We start from the raw sequence: 21926 nt of genomic DNA on the forward strand, positions 1-21926 counted from the left end.
TAATTCAATGTATTATATGTCACATGCATTTCGCCCTTATATCTCTTTAGACTATTTCAATATTATATCTCGTTGTTCTGTTTATTAATGTCTACAGCTATATATTTTCAAATAAATATTTTTAAACTCAAAAACGGAGGACCCGTAAAACACGGGAATGTGTAACCGGTTGTGCTGCTTTGGAAGTATTCCACAAGACATCGCCCCTACACAACAGTGCGAGTGCTGTTGCCAGCGAGGAATTGGAAAGTTGTGGCTACTCATCTGGTTGTTGGAGTTAGAAAAAAAACGTAGCTTTAGGGGAAACTGCAGTTGAAGTTATTTGCTGTGAGATGCCAAGCCCTTCTGCTTCGTTCATATATGTGAGGAAAATGGCTGGAATTGGAAGTGTGTTTCTCTGTTTCTTCTTCTTGCTCAACCCCCTTCTTTCCGAGAGTTCCAAGATTCTAACTTTATCCTTCGTAGGTAAGTAAACATTATAAATGTGCCTGTAATTATAACATGGGCACGTAGCAATTTGCACGTTGGTATAACAAGATAAGTATTATATTACAGCGTAATGGCATTGTTAAAGATTTTATTATGCATTATTACTGATCGAATTGAAAACTTACAGGTGCGTTTTGAATGCATGAATATGTAGATGATTGTTTTAGTGGAAATCCCGTGGGACTCCCTTGGCTTTCTCTGCGCCTCTCTGTTGTTTGATAGCGCCCAGTGAGGTTGCTGAACAAAGCTGTTGTAAATGTTAATGTGTTAAAATGATAACGTGATATTGTGTTAGAATGTTAAGCATTAGAATATTTGTTCCGTGAAGCACACTGAGAGAATAGAAACTTTGTCGAATTACACCTTTGAATTATGATGTAGATAATAGGAGACATTGTTACAACTCTGAGCCTTTATTACAAGTGAATACCTGCTTTAAAACTTTGACCAAAAAGTGAAGAGTTTAGGGTTTTGTTGTGATTTTGAACATTGGGGGGGTGGGGGGGGGGTGAGGTCTCTTCTAATCACTTTTGTAAAAGAACTCTCGTATATGGCTCTGCTTTTCTCCATCCTTAAGCGTTGCAATAAACTGCGCCCAGCAAGTTTCGAGTCCCCTCCTGTCCGTGTGTGACTGTACTCTCACACACCCATCGCTTCTCTGTGTGCTTCAGCGCAACTAGTTGTCGAGGCGACACCTTCGGAGCACCGCCAAGCCTCGTGCCCAATGCCAGACAGACTCTTCTCACATAGGCCACTCTATGAACCCTCAACACTCCAAACAACACAGTATACTTAGTACCCTTCTGCTCCTCTAGCACTATACATGCTTTCTAGTCTCTACATGGGTATGAGGCGCTATCAAAATTATATAATGCAAACTATTAGTTTTCTACAAATCCCAGTTGCAGGCAGCCTTCACCTTTGCCCAGAACGGAGATATGAAAAGCCTGGGTACATGTGCCTGCAGGATTCCTATGAAAGGCCTGGGTACATGTGATCCAGCGGCATACCAGCAGCAAATACTCCAATACCATATACTCACCTGGGCCCATAACACACACAAATTGAGTAAACCACTGGAGTCAAAGTTTATTATTGTTCAACTCTTTAAGATTGATTATATCTTATTCCTAATCAGCTTTTCACCAATCAAAAAGTTCTTTCCTCAGGTCGATTATTAGCGTGTGATCGACTCCAAAGTACAGTACATTCACCATCACTCATAGGAGAAAAAATTCAGTTAAAAAGCTCATTTACAAGTACTTCAAACTTGCAATGACTTAAGCTCAGAAAGACCGAGAGAAAAGAACACTTGCAAACTTGCGAAATTGATAATTACCTAGGATGGTGTGAAGACCAACCCCCTGGCCAAAGGGCTGATAGGGGTCCCCGGGATAGGTCAGGAGACAAAGACTTCAAGACAGGATTCAGGACAGGATAGATGACCTCTCTAACACCAACATTCACCTCGCACCCCTCTCGGACACTCTCTTCCTCCTCGAGATTCTTCTGTGATCTTCTTTCTAAGCCAAACAATTAGAATAGTAGGTTCTGAGTTCAGTTCTTCATCAGCATCTCACCGACAGCACCTCACCTAAGTTCACCTCCCCCTACTCCACTGACCCCCCTAGACCTCTATTCTGTTGGATTTGGACCGCAAAGCCGGGCCGTAGTAGTAGTACTAACGTTTGTTTGCGGTTGAAATTAAAAGTGATAAAACCTTTGAAAAATTATATCTTTGGAACCCTTCTATTGATTTTGCTTATCTTACACTCTAAAAATTCATAAGAATATTTTTAGAAATTAGTGTTGTGTTTCATTATGGATTAGTGATCTTATTTCGTTGTTTGGTGCTGTTAAATGCTTTACACTATGCTTCTTTATTTAAGCCTTGCTGCTCCAAAGTCATAACTACCCAGGGTTAAGCTTAAGATTGTTCAAATGAGCCTGACTGGACCCAATCAAGGTTTTCGAGTGTGTTCCCCAGTAAGGCCCCCCAGCCATATCATATAATGCATCCAGGCCCTCACAATGGAAGTGCACATTAACCTGAAATTCTCTCATGTACAAATGTCCACATGTACATTTCTGTATGCTAAATCATTTATGTAAGTGGATACTCCTGGGAGTCTGCGACTGCTGCATAATTCTAGAGTACTTCTGGAATTCTTTAAGTTTTTTGAAAATTCAGACATTTACCGAAAACATACGTTTAACATAGTGTGTAAAGTTCCAACTTTTGTACCTCAATCCTACTAAATGACATAACCCTGTCTTCCTCCATTATGTGTATAAATGGCTAAAAACCTTCAAAAGAACCAGTACCGAAGGTTGAATTTTCTCTAGTGACATGACTCATGGTATGACAACAAGAAAAAATTTGCAAAACGATAATAGAACAAACAAGTGCCAAATCTGAAAATATAAAGTGTAAGTACTTTAGCACAACATAAGGCTACATAAGTCTCTCAGTTGCAATAGAGCTGTAGAAACCTTAAGCCCCATTCTGTTGAAACCTTGGCCCTCTGCTTAGATGCCCCGTTATTTGTGAAAGTGAATTCACACCGAGTAAAAACGAACACCGTGTGATATGGTATTTAACATGTGCAAGATTACCCCACCTTTATATAGTAATCTAGACTTTATCACTTGCAGCCCAGCATGAGTAATTGTGGAAGTAATTCGGCCCTTTGTATGATATTGTTTTGTGCGTTGGAGAGTAAGTATGACTTAGCAGCTCTCAACCTATATAACATTTGATAATCTATGTAGCAGATTCAGATAACATGATTAGACAAGACAATCATCAGCAGAAACAAGTGATTAGAGTAAGCAGAGCAGTTGAAGGGATATTTTTATTTGTGATAATTTTTATAGTTAACTATATGAACATATGTTGGACCAGGTGGTGTACTGGTTAGCAGCTGATGGCAGCATTTCCAATCTATGCAATAGACAGACTGACATGAGGAGCATTATTTTCTGAGGTTCCCAGCTGCCACTGGGAGTCAGCCAGAGACAATCACTAATCTATGCCCCCATTTTATTCTAGTAACATGGACTCAATGTAGGATATAAGGATATATTAACTTGGGTGGAAAAATCTGAGGAAAATCAGTTATGTTGAGGCGTAATGACAAGCATACTTTTTGTTGCCATGTCTCTACATTATGCCAATTCTCATAATTACCTTCTTTCTATAATAAGCCCTTCAGTGAGTTAGAAAGTTACTGACTGACCAGGCCCTGTATAATGCATTATACTAATAAAGGTCACCGCACAATCATAAAGAAGCCACTTCCACAAAACAAGTCACAATCTCAGTTGGTATCAGGAACCAACTTGCCAACTGCTCGCTTCATGTCAACACCGTCCCAATAAAAATCCATCAAAATAAAATAGCAAAAATGAAAAACAGTGCAATGTGTGCTGTGGCAAGAGAGAAAAGAGTCTGGGTTGTGGAAAAAGTATTACAATGAGTAGGGTAGTAGTTGCTAGCTTCCAGGTTGTCAGTGGTAGCAGTGAAAACAACAAGGAAGGACTACCATTCAATGCAAGTCTGTCGCCCCACCACTCCTTCAAGGGGATCCAACCGCCAGGGTCCAGAACATCATTTTTAACCACACTAGGGACTCTACTAAAAGAAGGACTCTGATCCAACTCATTTACCAGCCTGGGGGACTTTAATTTCTAATTTGAAGCCTCCATGGACCCAGATACTAAAGCCCTATTAGATTTGATGGGCAGCGCAAATCTTACCCAACTTGTAAACACTCCCACCCACACGGCAGGTCACACCTTGGATGGGGTCTTTTCCAACCACCCTTTTTTAACCTACACAGGGACTGTACCCCTGGTCTGGACCGACCATGCAGGAACATTCTTTGAAGTTATCACCCCGGTGGACCACCACACGCCAGGGGGTGTGTAAAATCAGATAAAAACAAGGGTCTGGAATAAATTGGTAGGATATGAATTACAGGAACTACTTAAGACCACCATGTGGCCCCAGCCAACAAAGGTCGAAGAAGCCGCCGAATGGTATACTCAATGGGTCGAGTCAGCCTGCGAAAATCAAGCCTGGTTAAACTCGTGCATCCCAAATGAGTTTCACCAACTGCACCTTGGCACTCAGAGGAGCTTAGAAAACAGAAACTTACCTGTAAACGGCTAGAACGCTATTGGTTTAGCTGATAAAGAACCCTATAAGCAAAGCCTCACTGCATGTAAACAAGCCATTTTAATGCAAAAAAACTCTTCTTTATAATTCAAATCAACCTAGCAAGAAACTCCTCCAAAGAACTCTATAAAACCATAGCTAGGCTGGCAATCCCAAACACACCTAGGGTCGAATCAAGCCAAGAACTGAGTGAAAAAATTGCAAGGATCTTCCAGAACAAGGTAGAAGTCATTTTCTCTGCCTTTAACAAACTCCCACAAGGAGCTACAGGAAATCCGGTGACATGTCCTAAAAAAGGCACAGGAGAATGTCCCACACTGGAGAAATGTGCCCTGCTTGGTATCAACGAGACAAAGAAGCTTCTGGGCTCCATCAAGTCAGGATCTCCCAACGACCCTGTCCAGTGACACTAGCCAACCTAGCCACAGAACCCATTGCCACTATACTGACATCAGTATTCCATACCATGTTTGAACTAGGAGATTTCCCCACTTCATAGAAAATGGCCTCAATACAATTGCTGGAAAAAATTTTTGGGGATCCAAACAACTATAGACCCATCTCCCACCTCCCGTTGCCTGCAAAAATGATGGAGAAAGAAATAAATGCCAAGCTGAGTGCCATTCTGTATGAGAATAAGCTATTGGATCCCACTCAGTATGGGTTCAGAGAAGGGCACAGTACAGAGACCGCCTTGATTAAATCAACAGAAGAAATTAGGAAAGTCTTGGACCAGGGAGGCGAGGCTGTCCTCATTATGCTGGACCCATCCGCGGCCTTCGACACGGTCCATCATGACCTCCTGATAGACTGTTTGTCGGAGGCTGGAGTAAAAGGCAAGGCATGGAAGCTTCTAAAAGCATTTCTAACAGACTGGAAGCAAATAGTAGCCTTGGGGAATTTTTATTCCAATCCTTTTTTGCTGCCATGTGGAGTCCCTCAGGGATCGTCCCTTATCCCGACCCTCTTTAATATAAATGTGGCACCCCTACCCCCTATAATTAGAACTCATGGTTTTAGCCTTACCTCGTATGCAGATGACACAAATTGTAGTGTTGCTGCTACCAGAGCAGGAAGTAGGGGAGACAGCATTTACAATGCTGGCAATATCACGCAGGTATATAACAACACGGTTGTTACAACAAACGCTTTGTTACCACGCGTGCCTTTACAACGCAGGACGTTTCAACGACTTGCACTAGGTGGAGTGCAACACCAGGGAATGTGTTGGATTTTAAATCTAACACCTTTCCAACTGTTGCGCTAACTGGAGTAGGAATAGTAATTTATACTATTCCTAAGTCCAGCACGCCATCTAGCACGAGTCTTTGAAACGACTTGCGATGTAACGCCACGCGTGATAACAACGCGGTCATTGTAATGACCGCGTTGTTACCTACTGCGTGGTAAAAGCATGCGTTGTAACGTACTATATTCGGAAGTAGGGATGGGCAAAAGATTTTGTGACTGCATGATGGCAGTCAACTCTTGGATGTCACAGAATTGCCTAAACCTTAACTCAGGCAAAATCGAGATCCTAATGTTTGGAAATAAGCCCAAATTCTGTACCCCAGACTGGTGGCCAGCAGATTTTGGCATCCTCCCCAAACCCACGAGGAAGGCAAAACATTTGGGGGTAATGGTAGATGACAGATTAAACTTTGAGGATCAGATAAATGCCACGACCTCGGCCACCTTTCACTCCTCAAACTGCTTAAAAAGGTCAAACCTTTCCTGCCAGAAGACAGCCTACGAACAGTCGTATCATCCCTCATCTTATCACGGCTGGACTACTGTAATGGGCTTAACCTAAATATGCAAGAGCGGTATCTAAATAGATTGCAGACTCTGCAAAACATGGCAGCAAGACTATTGACTGGCACCCCTAAATTTGAATCGGTACTCAAAGAAATCAAAAGACTACACTGGCTGCCCATTAGAAAACGGGTGCAATTTAAGTCACTATGTATTGTCTTTAAGGCACTACATGGGCTGGGCCCTGACTACCTAACACACCAGTTAAAATGGTACAATTCCACAAGAACCCTATGCTCTCTTGGTGCCAGACTGGTGAGCATACCACCCGTAAAGAAAGCCTCGTGGGGAGGGATAGGTTTCATCACAGGTGCGGCCAAAGCATGGAATGCCCTCCCCTGGAGTTGGAGGAACTCCTCCGAGCTCCTCGCATTCAGGAAGCAACTGAAAACTTGGCTCTTTAAACCATAGTCCCCTCCAGCTACACGTCCATGCTACCCTGTCTCAATAGAGTTAAGCTACCAGCGCCAGGACACCCTTGGGTAAACGCGCGCTTTACAAGTATTATTAACATAACATAACAATGTGAGAAACATTTCTATACAAAAAATGTTAAATACAACCTATGACATATATTTAGCTCTTATTATATGGCAATTACAAGACAACATCATTGTTAGACCTGACAACCATTGAGTGGTCTTCCTCCAAACGTATGCCTACTCCCCTCTTGTTTATGCTGAAATTCCTTTTTGTGGACTTTAGGACTCATTGCAATTTACCACTGCTAACAGCTGCAAAAGTGCTTGTGCTGACTCCTTAAAACATAGCCTGCACATGATCGGCACATTTAATTTACCTATAAGTACCTAGTAAAGTGGTGCACAATGTTCCCAGGACTTGTAAATAAATGTTACTGGTGGGCCATCAACACATATTGGTTCTACCCACTTAAGAAGCCCTTTAAAACATGTCTCAGGCCTGCCTTTGCAACCTTTGTGCAGCTTTACACTGTCAGTTTGACATGACATAACGCCCTTTTCCAGGCCTAAACTTCCCTTTTAATGCATAGAAGACACCCCTGAAGTAGGCCATAGACAGCTCATAGGCCACTGTGCAATGTATTTTTTTTTTAAAACAAACGATTGATTTTGACATTTATGGAATACAAAAATGTAAAGGCATTGCTTAACATTGTCATTCATGTATTCGTTAGTTATCTGTATTACACATCGTATAATTGTAGACATCTTATACATTGGGTATTAATAACACACAGTTCTACATTTTCAAGCCTCTTGTTACGTGGTATGTACTATCCCAATATTTGACTTATAATCGCCTTTCCCTCCCCCGTACTTAGCTCTCAATTGTTGACTGCTCGCAGAACACAAACCGGTCATATTAAACTAAAGTAGTGATTCATGGGTTTGCTGTTTCTATTTCTTGTGTCTAAGGATTTGTAACAAATGATCTGGCACGTTTACTAGTGAGATATGCACCCAGTTCCAATACTACTGCCAATTAGTAGTAACTAAATAAACAAAAAGATTCTATCAATGTGTGATGGAGATAAATTTTAATTTTTGTTTTTTTTACAAAATTATAAGTGTGGTGTTGGGCTCTCTCTCAGATTGGTGAGACGAGGGCACTATGTGCTTTTCAAATACCCCTCACACACTAAGAATCCCTTAGTGTCATGCTTCATCATTGGGGTCTTCCCATCCCTCTACGGGGCGGGGCGTGCTACGACCTACGGATTACGTGGGAGCACTGTTATTGTGACAGAAGGCTATGTGTTGGTGCAGTGTTGGTGATGTCAGTGAAGTGTGGGGACCTATTTATGTGAGTAAAAAAGTTAAAAAGTTCCCTGGCTAGTATAAAAAATATTTTATTCGCTTCTCTGGCTGGGAATGTTAAAAAGGGGTTGTGAGGTAGAGCTATTAGCTAGCTACCAGGTCAACATGTTTCACAGGCAGTCCCCTACTGCCTGCTCATCAGGACATCTAATGGTCCCTACTAAATGATACTCAGTTCTAAATTTGTTAGCCTAGAGTCCTACAAACTGGTAGCAAAAATAAGCTGTCAGTTTGAGCTTCAGGGCATGAGTTGGCCCTAGGTGAAGCGTAGTAAAATTTCCCAAAAAATATTTGAAAATGCTGACACATTGGTCTCTGTAAGAAAAAGGGAAAAAAGGGAAGACTATAAACACATATAAATATGGCACATAGTTCACAGCGTCCTCATTTTGTCCATGTTACCATTATTGAGGTAACTATTTTCAACGCATATACATTTGAGCTGCATTGGAAAAGGCAATACATTTATGCAATGGTTTCTTGCCAAGGATTGTTTGCACCTTCTTTGGAGCCTGTCAAATGTAAAGACAAACACAGAATCTCGACAATAACACACATACATGTGACTCAATACATATAAGAAGGCACCCGTTGGATGAGTGTCCTGAGATACAAAGAGAATGTTTTTTGCGATCGAGTTACTCGTTTATCGAGTTGCGATTGCAAGTGGAAAATGGTCAAAGGAAATATAGATATCATACTTTCCAAGTCTAAGTTGCGTGCCTCATGAGCCGGCAAAACCGAGGGTTTTCAAACGCGGTCAACTGAAAGAATAAATAAAGCCGCACCCTCCCATCAATTACGATATTCAGAGATTCGTTTTTACCTCGTTGCTTGAGAAGACCAGATTTTTCAGACTTTTGGTCAAAGTCTCCTACTTACGTTACCGCATGTGTGCACTGCCTTAATCCCACCCTCGTGCCGCTCCGAGGAAACACCAGCTTCATGCAGTTGTCATCTTTTTAAAGAGAATGCTCGTTTTGCAATGTCATCACCGTCTGACAATTTCAGACACTAGTGCGCTAACCCAAAATGGCCGCTTACCGCGGAACACTTCCTGGTTAGATCAATTGCCGCGAGTATTTCTTCTGTTTTCTTCATTCACATAGCGGAAATGTTACTGTTGAATTCCTTTTAATTTTTAATTCTTTGTTCTGATCTAACTGATTTATTGACTTAGTGGGTTTTTAATAATATTCTGTTTTGAAAATACTGCGAAAGGGATTGCATTTCGAAAGTTCAGGTATCTACATGGACTGATGCCGTGATGGAGCATAATCTCGGAGGGGCTGTATGAACAGAGGTTGTGATTATTACTATTCAATGTTTAGACTAGCAGATGTTCATTTCTGACTTATACTCCTCCGTTGGGTATCATACAAACCCAAGCTGGAGTTTGTTAATGGTTTACAAGTTCTCCAAGAAGTTCTAAGGCAGGTTCTTTGCATAATGGAGGGACTTTACAAGTCTGGTGTGGTAAGGACACTCATATCCGGCCCCAAGGTATATCATCATTCAGGCCGTTTTTGTTCGACTTGATACGGAACACCCACCTCTGTTCTTACTCTAGGAGGTGTTCCTCTCTTGCGACCAATTCAATTATTGTCCAGGAAATGTCCTCTGCTTTGTGGCCGATTTCTAGGAAATGGTTGGTCAGTTTTGTGCTGGATTTCTTGCATTTAATGGTGCTTTTATGCTCTCCTATCCTTATCTTAATGGCCCGACTGGTCATGCCCACGTATTCCAAGTTACATGGGCACCTGATGAGGTACACAACGTTTGAGCTGTTACAATTGCTGAAACTTCTCTGTTCCCACGTAGTGCCATCATTGAAGGTGAGTTTGGTACTTATCTTGGTCAGACAGCAGACCTTACAATTGCCACAGGGGTGGTGGCCTTGTGCGAAATTAGGGTTTCTCGCAAAGTTGATTCGGTCGGTTTTCGGTCTTGTATGTACCAGCAAGTCTCTTATGCTCTGCGCTTTTTGTGTGAGAAGATTGGTTTTGGTAATTGGAGGTTGCCACTGTTCAAGATCCTCCAATTCTTGTTGATGATCTTAGTTACCTGATTGGAGCTTGTGTTATATGTGGTTACACAGATTGGTCTTCGTTCTTCCACCTTATGAGTTTTCTCCTCAAGAAGGCTTTCTCTGCAGTTATTCCTTGCTCGTTTGTATGCTTGGTCAATGATTCTTTTGGGGTATTGGCGTGTTTCCAGCTTCTTCCGTAGGTCTTTGGATTGGAGTTTGAAATTGCTGATCTCTGTACAGTTCCTTTGGGGAAGGAGGAACTGACCATAGGGCAGGTTGTCCCGCAAATGTTTCGGGTGGAAACTCTGGTACATTAGCAAACAATTTTTCGAGGTGCTTTTAAAGTGTGTGGTGGTCATCAGCCTACCATGTTTTGGAAAGATGTTTAAATCCAGGAAAACCAGATTACTGTTCGAGGTAGTACTTGTGAATTTTAGGAACTCGTCCTGTGAGTTCAGCCATGTTAAAAACTGTTTGGAGGTTCTTTCATCTCCATCCCAGATGATCAGGATATCATCGATGTACCTCTTCCAGGTATTGATGTTATTCCTGAAAGGGTTTCTTTGGTTCAGTATCCTGGTGACCTCCAGATGATGCACATAGAGACCAGCTATGCTGGGAGCAAAAGTGCTCCCCATACTGGTCCCGTGCTTCTGGAGGTATATGGTGCCCTCATACTCAAAGAAGTTTCCTTTCAATGCCAATGAACAACTCTCCATAATTACGTTGCGTGGAGTCTGGTAGTCCTATTCCTCCTCGAAGAGCACATCCTCCATGATTGTGAGGGTTTCTTGGTGTGGCAGACTCGTGTAGAGACTTTCCACGTCACAGCTAATTAGAAGCTGGGTGTTAGGATCAAAAGTCTGGTCTTCAAGTAGGTTCAACACATCTTTTTTATCGTTTAGGTATGTGGATGTACGTTGGACCATAGGTCTTAAAAATGCGTCTGCAAATTTGGAGACAGGTTCCAGAATTGATCCGATCCCTGAGACTATCGGGTGTCCCGGTGGATTGTGTAGGCTTTTGTGGATCTTTGGCAATGTGTACAGGTAGGGAGTCTTTGGATTTTTTTGGCATAGGAATTCCCCTTCCTTTTTCGTAATCCAATTGTGGGCCAAGGCTTCCTCCACCATAGTGTTAATCTTTGTTCTTATTTTCTCAGTCGGGTCTTCTCGGAGGATCTCGTAATTTCGTTGATCTCTCAGAAGTCGCATGCATTCGTTGTCGTATTGTTCTTTGCTCTGTATTACCGTAGCACCCCCCTTATCTGCTGGTTTTACCACCATTTCTCTGTTGCTGCTCAGTTCGCGCAGAGCTATTCGTTCTTCTCTAGAGACGTTTTGATACACTTGTTTATTCATTGGGTTCAGTTCTTCAAGCTCTTTCATAACAGCGTTTTCGAATGCAAGTAGTTCTATGGGTAATGTATTGTCCATCGGGGTAAAATTGGATCTCGGTTTTAGTCCTGTATCTCCTTGGTTTTGATTTTCCTCTTTATCTTTAAAGAAGACTTGGAGTTTCAGGCGTCTCATAAACTCTTGTATTTCCTTACTTAGATGGAATTTGTCCAGGTTGGCTGTGGGAACATAACCAAGTCCCTTCTCCAATACTTTTTTCTGGGGTTCAGACACTGCAATGTCTGTGAGGTTTACCACTAGGTTTGCTTCTTCGATGCCCCTGTCATGCTCCTCGTGGACACTCTCGGGGGGGTCCTCCGCTGCGGTGTCCCAATGCACATTGGTTCCTCTCCTGTTCCTTCCTTTGTTCCGTCCTTGGCGCGCCCCTAAAAAAGACGACGTGTGGTCGAAATATCCATAGTCTTGTTGTTGGTAACCACAAGGTGGAAAGGGCCCCTGTGGGTGCTGGAAGGGCGGCGGACCATATCCTTGCTGCGGGTACATCATCTGGGGAGGATAGTTGTTCCATCCTCTTGTGCCTCGGTAATTTGTTCGTCGGAAGTTTCTTCCTCTGCCTTGTTGCCTAGGACTTCTATTCCTAATGGAGTCCGAGCTATGGGATCCAGTATCTGATGATTCATCCTCGGTGGTATTTTCACGAGATGGTTTATAATCATCTTTGATGTATGGATACGTTCTTTCCTTGGTCCATCTGCTCGTATCTTTTTTAAGTTTCTCGTATTTGCTTTGTTTGAGAGATGTTTCAAATTCATTTAGTGTCTTATTTAGTTCATCTAGGTATTTCTTCAGATTGGCAGGAGATTCATAATTCTTTAGTCGTACCTCAATTGTTTGTATCTCTACTTTCAGGTCTGACGCCAGTCTACTCGTGGTCTTTATTATCAACACAATCCAATCTCGTGTGCATCGCCACAAGATTTGGGACTAATCGATTTTGAAAGTTTTATCGTCCAAAAATATGAAAGGTTCATTGCGGACAATGAGGCCTGACGGAGCAGTGTTGACTTTGAGGTACTCAGACATCAGTAACCTGTGAATTGCTGTCTTGATTTGGGTTCTTCTTAGTTCCTCCAACTCATTCCAATCATTGTTTTTTGTTGAGGGGCCTCCGCAGTTTAGACCTTCAAAAGTCCCTAGTGTTGCCATTAGGTTAGAAATTTCATCCTCGGTAAAAGCGAGGCCCAGATCGGCCATCTTTCGAATTCAGATAGTATATCCGTTCACTTTTTTCAGTCCACTCGTCGGGCGCCTATCAAATACAGAGTCACGTTGTGTGCTTCAAGAAAAAGTGTCTTTTGAACTTTCGCAGCTGTGCGCTGCCACAAACTCCAAAACAAAAGAGGAAGTACAGAGGAAATGATAGAATCACCCTCCTTGCAGATCCAAATAATCAAAAAGATTCTATCAATGTGTGATGGTGATACATTTTAATTTTTGGGGTTTTTACAAAATTATAAGTGTGGTGTTGGGCTCTCTCTCAGATTGGTGAGACGAGGGCACTATGTGCTTTTAAAATACCCCTCACACACTAAGAATCCCTTAGTGTCATGCTTCATCATTGGGGTCTTCCCGTCCCTCTAGGGGCGGGGCGTGCTATGACCTACGGATTACGTGGGAGCACTGTTATTGTGACAGAAGGCTATGTGTTGGTGCAGTGTTTGTGATGTCAGTGAAGTGTAGGGACCTATTTATGTGAGTAAAAAAGTTAAAAAGTTCCCTGGCTAGTAGAAAAAATATTTTATTCGCTTCTCTGGCTGGGAATGTTAAAAAGGGGTTGTGAGGTAGAGCTATTAGCTAGCTACCAGGTCGCCATGTTTCACAGGCAGTCCCCTACTGCCTGCTCATCAGGACCTCTAATGGTCCCTACTAAATGATACTCAGTTCTAAATTTGTTAGCCTAGAGTCCTACAAACTGGTAGCAAAAATAAGCTGTCAGTTTGAGCTTCAGGGCATGAGTTGGCCCTAGGTGAAGCGTAGTAAAATTTCCCCAAAAATATTAGAAAATGCTGACACATTGGTCTCTGTAAGAAAAAGGGAAAAAAGGGAAGACTATAAACACATATAAATATGGCACATAGTTCACAGCGTCCTCATTTTGTCCATGTTACCATTATTGAGGTAACTATTTACAACGCATATACATTTGAGCTGCATTGGAAAAGGCAATACATTTATGCAATGGTTTCTTGCCAAGGATTGTTTGCTCCTTCTTTGGAGCCTGTCAAATGTAAAGACAAACACAGAATCTCGACAATAACACACACACATGTGACTCAATACATATAAGAAGGCACCCGTTGGATGAGTGTCCTGAGATACATAGAGAATTTTTTTTGCGATCGAGTTACTCGTTTATTGAGTTGCGATTGCAAGTGGAAAACGGTCAAAGGAAATATAGATATACATACTTTCCAAGTCTAAGTTGCGTGCCTCATGAGCAGGCAAAACCGAGGGTTTTCAAACGCGGTCAACTGAAAGAATAAATAAAGCCGCACCCTCCCATCAATTACGTTATTCAGAGATTCGTTTTTACCTCGTTGCTTGAGAAGACCAGATTTTTCAGACTTTTGGTCAAAGTCTCCTACTTACGTTACCGCATGTGTGCACTGCCTTAATCCCACCCTCGTGCCGCTCCGAGGAAACACCAGCTTCATGCAGTTGTCATCTTTTTAAAGAGAATGCTCGTTTTGCAATGTCATCACCGTCTGACAATTTCAGACACTAGTGCGCTAACCCAAAATGGCCGCTTACCGCGGAACACTTCCTGGTTAGTTCAATTGCCGCGAGTATTTCTTCTGTTTTCTTCGTTCACATAGCGGAAATGTTACTGTTGGATTCCTTTTAATTTTTAATTCTTTGTTCTGATCTAACTGATTTATTGACTTAGTGGGTTTTTAATAATATTCTGTTTTGAAAATACTGCGAAAGGGTTTGCATTTTGAAAGTTCAGGTATCTACATGGACTGATGCCGTGATGGAGCATAATCTCGGAGGGGCTGTATGAACAGAGGTTGTGATTATTACTATTCAATGTTTAGACTAGCAGATGTTCATTTCTGACTTATACTCCTCCGTTGGGTATCATACAGACCCAAGCTGGAGTTTGTTAATGGTTTACAAGTTCTCCAAGAAGTTCTAAGGCAGGTTCTTTACAGAATGGAGGGACTTTACAAGTCTGGTGTGGTAAGGACCCTCATATCCGGCCCCAAGGTATATCATCATTCAGGCCGTTTTTGTTCGACTTGATACGGAACACCCACCTCTGTTCTTTCTCTAGGAGGTGTTCCTCCCTTGCGACCAATTCAATTATTGTCCAGGAAATGTCCTCTGCTTTGTGGCCGATTTCTAGGAAATGGTTGGTCAGTTTTGTGCTGGATTTCTTGCATTTAATGGTGCTTTTATGCTCTCCTATCCTTATCTTATTGGCCCGACTGGTCATGCCCACGTATTCCAAGTTACATGGGCACCTGATGAGGTACACAATGTTTGAGCTGTTACAATTGCTGAAACTTCTCTGTTCCCACATAGTGCCATCATTGAAGGTGAATTTGGTACTTTTCTTGGTCAGACAGCAGACCTTACAATTGCCACAGGGGTGGTGGCCTTGTGCGAAATTAGGGTTTCTCGCAAAGTTGATTCGGTCGGTTTTCGGTCTTGTATGTACCAGCAAGTCTCTTATGCTCTGCGCTTTTTTGTGTGAGAAGATTGATTTTGGTAATTGGAGGTTGCCACTGTTCAAGATCCTCCAATTCTTGCTGATGATCTTAGTTACCTGATTGGAGCTTGTGTTATATGTGGTTACACAGATTGGTCTTCGTTCTTCCTCCTTATGAGTTTTCTCCTCAAGAAGGCTTTCTCTGCAGTTATTCCTTGCTCGTTTGTATGCTTGGTCAATGATTCTTTTGGAGTATTGGCGTGTTTCCAGCTTCTTCCGTAGGTCTTTGGATTGGAGTTTGAAATTGCTGATCTCTGTACAGTTCCTTCGGGGTCGGAGGAACTGACCATAGGGCAAGTTGTACCGCAAATGTTTCGGGTGGAAACTCTGGTACATTAGCAAACAATTTTTCGAGGTGCTTTTAAAGTGTGTGGTGGTCATCAGCCTACCATCTTTTGGAAAGATGTTTAAATCCAGGAAAACCAGATTACTGTTCGAGGTAGTACTTGTGAATTTTAGGAACTTGTCCTGTGAGTTCAGCCATGTTAAGAACTGTTTGGAGGTTCTTTCATCTCCATCCCAGATGATCAGGATATCATCGATGTACCTCTTCCAGGTTTTGATGTTATTCCTGAAAGGGTTTCTTTGGTTCAGTATCCTGGTGACCTCCAGATGGTGCACATAGAGACCAGCTATGCTGGGAGCAAAAGTGCTCCCCATGCTTGTCCCGTGCTTCTGGAGGTATATGGTGCCCTCATACTCAAAGAAGTTTCCTTTCAATGCCAATGAACAACACTCCATAATTACGTTGCGTGGAGTCTGGTAGACCAGTCGGGCCATTAAGATAAGGATAGGAGAGCATAAAAGCACCATTAAATGCAAGAAATCCAGCACAAAACTGACCAACCATTTCCTAGAAATCGGCCACAAAGCAGAGGACATTTCCTGGACAATAATTGAATTGGTCGCAAGAGAGGAACACCTCCTAGAGAAAGAACAGAGGTGGGTGTTCCGTATCAAGTCGAACAAAAACGGCCTGAATGATGATATACCTTGGGGCCGGATATGAGGGTCCTTACCACACCAGACTTGTAAAGTCCCTCCATTCTGCAAAGAACCTGCCTTAGAACTTCTTGGAGAACTTGTAAACCATTAACAAACTCCAGCTTGGGTCTGTATGATACCCAACGGAGGAGTATAAGTCAGAAATGAACATCTGCTAGTCTAAACATTGAATAGTAATAATCACAACCTCTGTTCATACAGCCCCTCCGAGATTATGCTCCATCACTGCATCAGTCCGTGTAGATAGCTGAACTTTCGAAAGGCAATCCCTTTCGCAGTATTTTCAAAACAGAATATTATTAAAAACCCACTAAGTCAATAAATCAGTTAGATCAGAACAAAGAATTAAAAATTAAAAGGAATCCAACAGTAACATTTCCGCTATGTGAACGAAGGAAACAGAAGAAATACTCGCGGCAATGGAACTAACCAGGAAGTGTTCCGCGGTAAGCGGCCATTTTGGGTTAGCGCACTAGTGTCTGAAATTGTCAGACGGTGATGACATTGCAAAACGAGCATTCTCTTTAAAAAGATGACAACTGCATGAAGCTGGTGTTTCCTCGGAGCGGCACGAGGGTGGGATTAAGGCAGTGCACACATGTGGTAACGTAAGTAGGAGACTTTGACTAAAAGTCTGAAAAATCTGGTCTTCTCAAGCAACGAGGTAAAAACGAATCTCTGAATAACGTAATTGATGGGAGGGTGCGGCTTTATTTATTCTTTCAGTTGACCGCGTTTGAAAACCCTCGGTTTTGCCGGCTCATGAGGCACGCAACTTAGACTTGGAAAGTATGTATATCTATATTTCCTTTGACCATTTTCCACTTGCAATCGCAACTCGATAAACGAGTAACTCGATCGCAAAAAAACATTCTCTTTGTATCTCAGGACACTCATCCAACGGGTGCCTTCTTTTATGTATTGAGTCACATGTGTGTGTGTTATTGTCGAGATTCTGTGTTTGTCTTTACATTTGACAGGCTCCAAAGAAGGAGCAAACAATCCTTGGCAAGAAACCATTGCATAAATGTATTGCCTTTTCCAATGCAGTTCAAATGTATATGCGTTGTAAATAGTTACCTCAATAATGGTAACATGGACAAAATGAGGACGCTGTGAACTATGTGCCATATTTATATGTGTTTATAGTCTTCCCTTTTTTCCCTTTTTCTTACAGAGACCAATGTGTCAGCATTTTCAAATATTTTTTGGGAAATTTTACTACGCTTCACCTAGGGCCAACCTATGCCCTGAAGCTCAAACTGACAGCTTATTTTTGCTACCAGTTTGTAGGACTCTAGGCTAACAAATTTAGAACTGAGTATCATTTAGTAGGGACCATTAGAGGTCCTGATGAGCAGGCAGTAGGGGACTGCCTGTGAAACATGTTGACCTGGTAGCTAGCTAATAGCTCTACCTCACAACCCCTTTTTAACATTCCCAGCCAGAGAAGCGAATAAAATATTTTTTGTACTAGCCAGGGAACTTTTTAACTTTTTTACTCACATAAATAGGTCCCTACACTTTACTGACATCACCAACACTGCACCAACACATAGCCTTCTGTCACAATAACAGTGCTCCCACGTAATCCGTAGGTCGTAGCACGCCCCGCCCCGTAGAGGGACGGGAAGACCCCAATGATGAAGCATGACACTAAGGGATTCTTAGTGTGTGAGGGGTATTTTAAAAGCACATAGTGCCCTCGTCTCACCAATCTGAGAGAGAGCCCAACACCACACTTATAATTTTGTAAAAAACCCAAAAATTAAAATGTATCACCATCACACATTGATAGAATCTTTTTGTTTATTTGGATCTGCAAGGAGGGTGATTCTATCATTTACTCTGTACTTCCTCTTTTGTTTTGGAATTAGTAGTAACTGCCTGATTTAGCCTGTAAAGTTTTATCACCATGCGTAGAGTCGGCAATGTCAGCTTGAGAATAGAGAGAAGTAGTTTCAGTGTGTCTGTATGTCCTGAGCTTTAAATTATTCTAATATCATGTTCATTCCAGTGATACTGGCTTTTTCCGCAGGCCTCTGTATTCCTCTCTGCAGAGCGCTTCACTTTCTGCCCTCCCCAAATGGGTCACTTCTTCCCACCAGGCGGTGCGTCTGGTGGAGTGGATGATTTCCAGCTCTTCGTTATTAGACGCTTTGCTTTTAGCAATGCCAGATCCGCAACTTTTGATTGCACATTTTGGCCCTCGGGTCTGCGGTATAATCCCAGTATACAGCTTTCCGGTGTATCTGACTGTGCTCCCCAGCAGCTTTCCATATTGCATCTATCACTTTTGCCCAGTGTTCTGAGACGGCCGGACAGGCCCATAACGTGTAATAAGTTTGCATCTTGGGTCACACATCGAGGGCATTTCGCCGGCACTTCTGGGTACATTTCTTGTAGCCTGTGCGGTGTCAGGTATGCTCTATGCAGTATCATGAGTTGTATGAATTTGAACCTAGTGTTGTGTGATACTTTCCTGGGAAAGGCTAATATTGCTTCCCACTTTGTATCTTGCAGTTCCTTGCGTAGGTCCTGCTCCCATTTGTTTCTTAGTGGTGTGAGGGGTACAGTTGCATGTGTGCGTGGGACTTTGTATAGCTATTTTATCAAATGTCTGCTATTGCTCATCAGATGTGTGGTGTTACACAAGTTCTTGGGAGGTTCAATGCCGTTCGGGTACCAGTGCAGTTTGACATATTGGGTGATGTGTGCGTGTACAAGAAACAATGAGTCAGGGAGTCCTTGTTCATGGACAAGGTCTGTGTGGCTAAGGAGCATCTTGTTTCCGAATAGCGCTCCCACTGTCGTCACTCCCACTTGTTCCCATAAGCGTATACAGTGGTTTGTCAATATTCCGGTTGGGGTGGGAATGCCCAAAAGTGTTATGTTCCAAGCGTTTGGTAATGTTTGTCTTGTGTACTGCAGAGCTTAACTCCAATAAGTAAGTGCTACCTTTAGCAATAATGGTGCAGTGGGTGGAATCTTTGTATGTGGGGTCAATAGTGTGTGTGGTGTGCCTTTAGCAAGTGTTGTCGGTTTGTAACCTATTTCAAGCAAATTGAGGCCCACCAACCAGTATGCTAACCATTGTAGTTGGCTTGCTGAACAGTGTGCTTGAAAATCTGGTGCAGCCCAGCCACCCCCTTCCGTTGGCAATTGCAGTTTCGCTAATCCCACCCGTCTGCGACCTTTCCCCGTATCAGATCTGTAAAGAGTGTGTTCAATGCTGTGAAATATTGCCTTGTGATCACTAAGGGCAGGTTGGTAAAGTAGTATAGCACACGCTGGAGCATAACCATTATTGATGTTGCTATGCGTCCAGCTATAGTAAGAGGGAGGGTTGTCCAAAAGGTAATTTGGGAACTCAGTGATGATATTGCTTTTTGAAGGTTACCCTCTAGCTGGTCCTGAGGCCTCTGCATATTTGAATTCCAACTTATTGGTTAGCGCCACCTGGAGTTGTTGGCCCCCAAATACCACTTGCTTGATTCGTGGGTCACGTTTGAATAAAAAAACATGTAATTTAGCTGCATTAATAGTTAGTCCCGAGATTCGTTCTAGCTGCACAAAGGTGTTAGTCAGCTATGAGGCTGTTATCGCCCTGCAGATTTTTGACGGATAAAATAATGTCAGCTGCATAGAAGGACAATGCTTGCGTGTTTGGACCCATTGGGATTCCCCAATTTGTTGCCTCTTTACATAGTCTCAGTGCCAGGGTCTCCAATGCTAGCACAAACAAAATCGGAGATAAGGGATATCCTTGCCTGGTGCATCGGTGTACTGAGTAAGTGTGCAATATGCGCCTTCCTGTATGCACTCTCGCCGTCTGTGACGTGTACAATAATTCTACCCATTTTAAATATTTAGGGGGCTGCTAACATGTAGGTCCAGCTCAGCATGTCAAATGCCTAGGTAGAGCCAGGGAAATACACCAGGCCCCTTTAAGTTCAATGGGAGTTGCATCCATAACATGGTGAACGCTCAAAATATAGAATCAAAAATATAGACAGGCCAGAATATCGACTCCAAAATATAGATAGGTCAGAATACCGAATCATCGAAATGTGTTAAAATTATATATTCTTTTTGTAATGTATTTTTAATTTTTTTAAAGTACATTTTTTTAAAGTAATGAATGTTATCTAATTTAATTTTTGCGTAATTTAATTCTGTAGCGGGTTGTGCGTTTATAGGGGAATAGGGTGGCAAGTAATTTAATTATAGTAAATTAAATATACATTTTTATTTATATGTCTTGATAATTAATTAATTGACAATTAATTATTAATTGGTAATTCATTTTTATTAATTGATAATTATGTTAATTGTATTATTTATTATTTGGAATGTGTTGTGGGTTTATAGGGGAATAGGGTGGGAAGTAATTTAATTGTAATAAAGTAAATATTTATTTTTATTTATATATATTGATAATTAATTGATAATTCATTTTTAATTAATTCTTATTAATTGGTAATTATTTTTTATTGGTATTGATAATTCATTTAATCTTATTTTAATATTAAATCATTACTTTCCCTACTGTTGCACTCTCTGGAGTGGGAATAGTAATTTTTACCCCTTTGCTATCCGACGCTTTCCCTACTGTTGCACTCACTGGAGTTGGAATAGTAATTTTTACCCCTACACTATCCAATGCTTTCCCTACTGTTTCACTCACTGGAGTGGGAATAGTAATTTTTACCCTCCTGCTATCCAACGCTTTCCCTACTGTTGCACTCATTGGAGTGGGAATAGTAATTTTTACCCCTACGCTATCCAACGCTTTCCCTACTGTTGCACTCACTGGAGTGGGAATAGTCATTTTTACCTTTCCGCTATCCAGCGCTTTCCCTACTGTTGCACTCACTGGAGTGGGAATAGTAATTTTTACCCTCTCACTATCCAACAAATTCTCTACTTTTGTCACATTACATTTATCATTTTTTACATTATTTTAAGGATGTTTTATTTAATTGTTTTTAATATTTAATTTTATAATATTTTTAATACATTTAAAAATTCGATATTTTTATTTACTATATTTTAACTATGTATATTGTGGATTCGATATTTTAGTACTTACCTGTTTGTAGATAGGGATTCTATATTCCTACTTTGATATTTTGGAGTCGATATTTTGGGCATTCTATATTATATTACTCAATATTTAGTCACTGAACCCCATAACATGATATGTATATTAAAGGATATATTGTTCCCTGGTAAAATACTGCACTGGTCTATGTGAATCAGTTGCAGTAATATTAGGAGCAGGCATGCGCTAGCACTTTACGCAATATTATATATTCGGTATTAAATAAGGACAGGGGCCTGTAACATCTTTAGGGCCTCTGCCAGGTTTAGGAAGTCAGGTCACTAGCGCCGGCATCATGGTGTCAGGTAGTCTGCCTATGTGCAGGCTGTTTGGTATAATCACTCCAAGTGGGGTACCAGTTGGACCAAAAAA

General features: G+C 41.7%; 1 protein-coding gene across 1 annotated transcript in view; it reads left to right on the forward strand.

The window, feature by feature from the left end:
- The first annotated feature begins 339 nt into the window (after positions 1–339).
- Positions 340–21926, forward strand: part of LOC144819348 (UDP-glucuronosyltransferase 3A1-like) — a 744338-nt gene continuing 722751 nt past the window's right edge. The window contains exon 1 of the mRNA XM_078677286.1: positions 340–465. Within this exon, the coding sequence (XP_078533412.1) occupies positions 372–465 (94 nt within the window). The 5' untranslated portion in view covers positions 340–371. The remainder of the gene's footprint in view (positions 466–21926) is intronic.

Source organism: Lissotriton helveticus, chromosome 2_1 (genome assembly GCF_964261635.1).
Source record: "Lissotriton helveticus chromosome 2_1, aLisHel1.1, whole genome shotgun sequence".
NCBI lineage: Eukaryota > Metazoa > Chordata > Amphibia > Caudata > Salamandridae > Lissotriton > Lissotriton helveticus.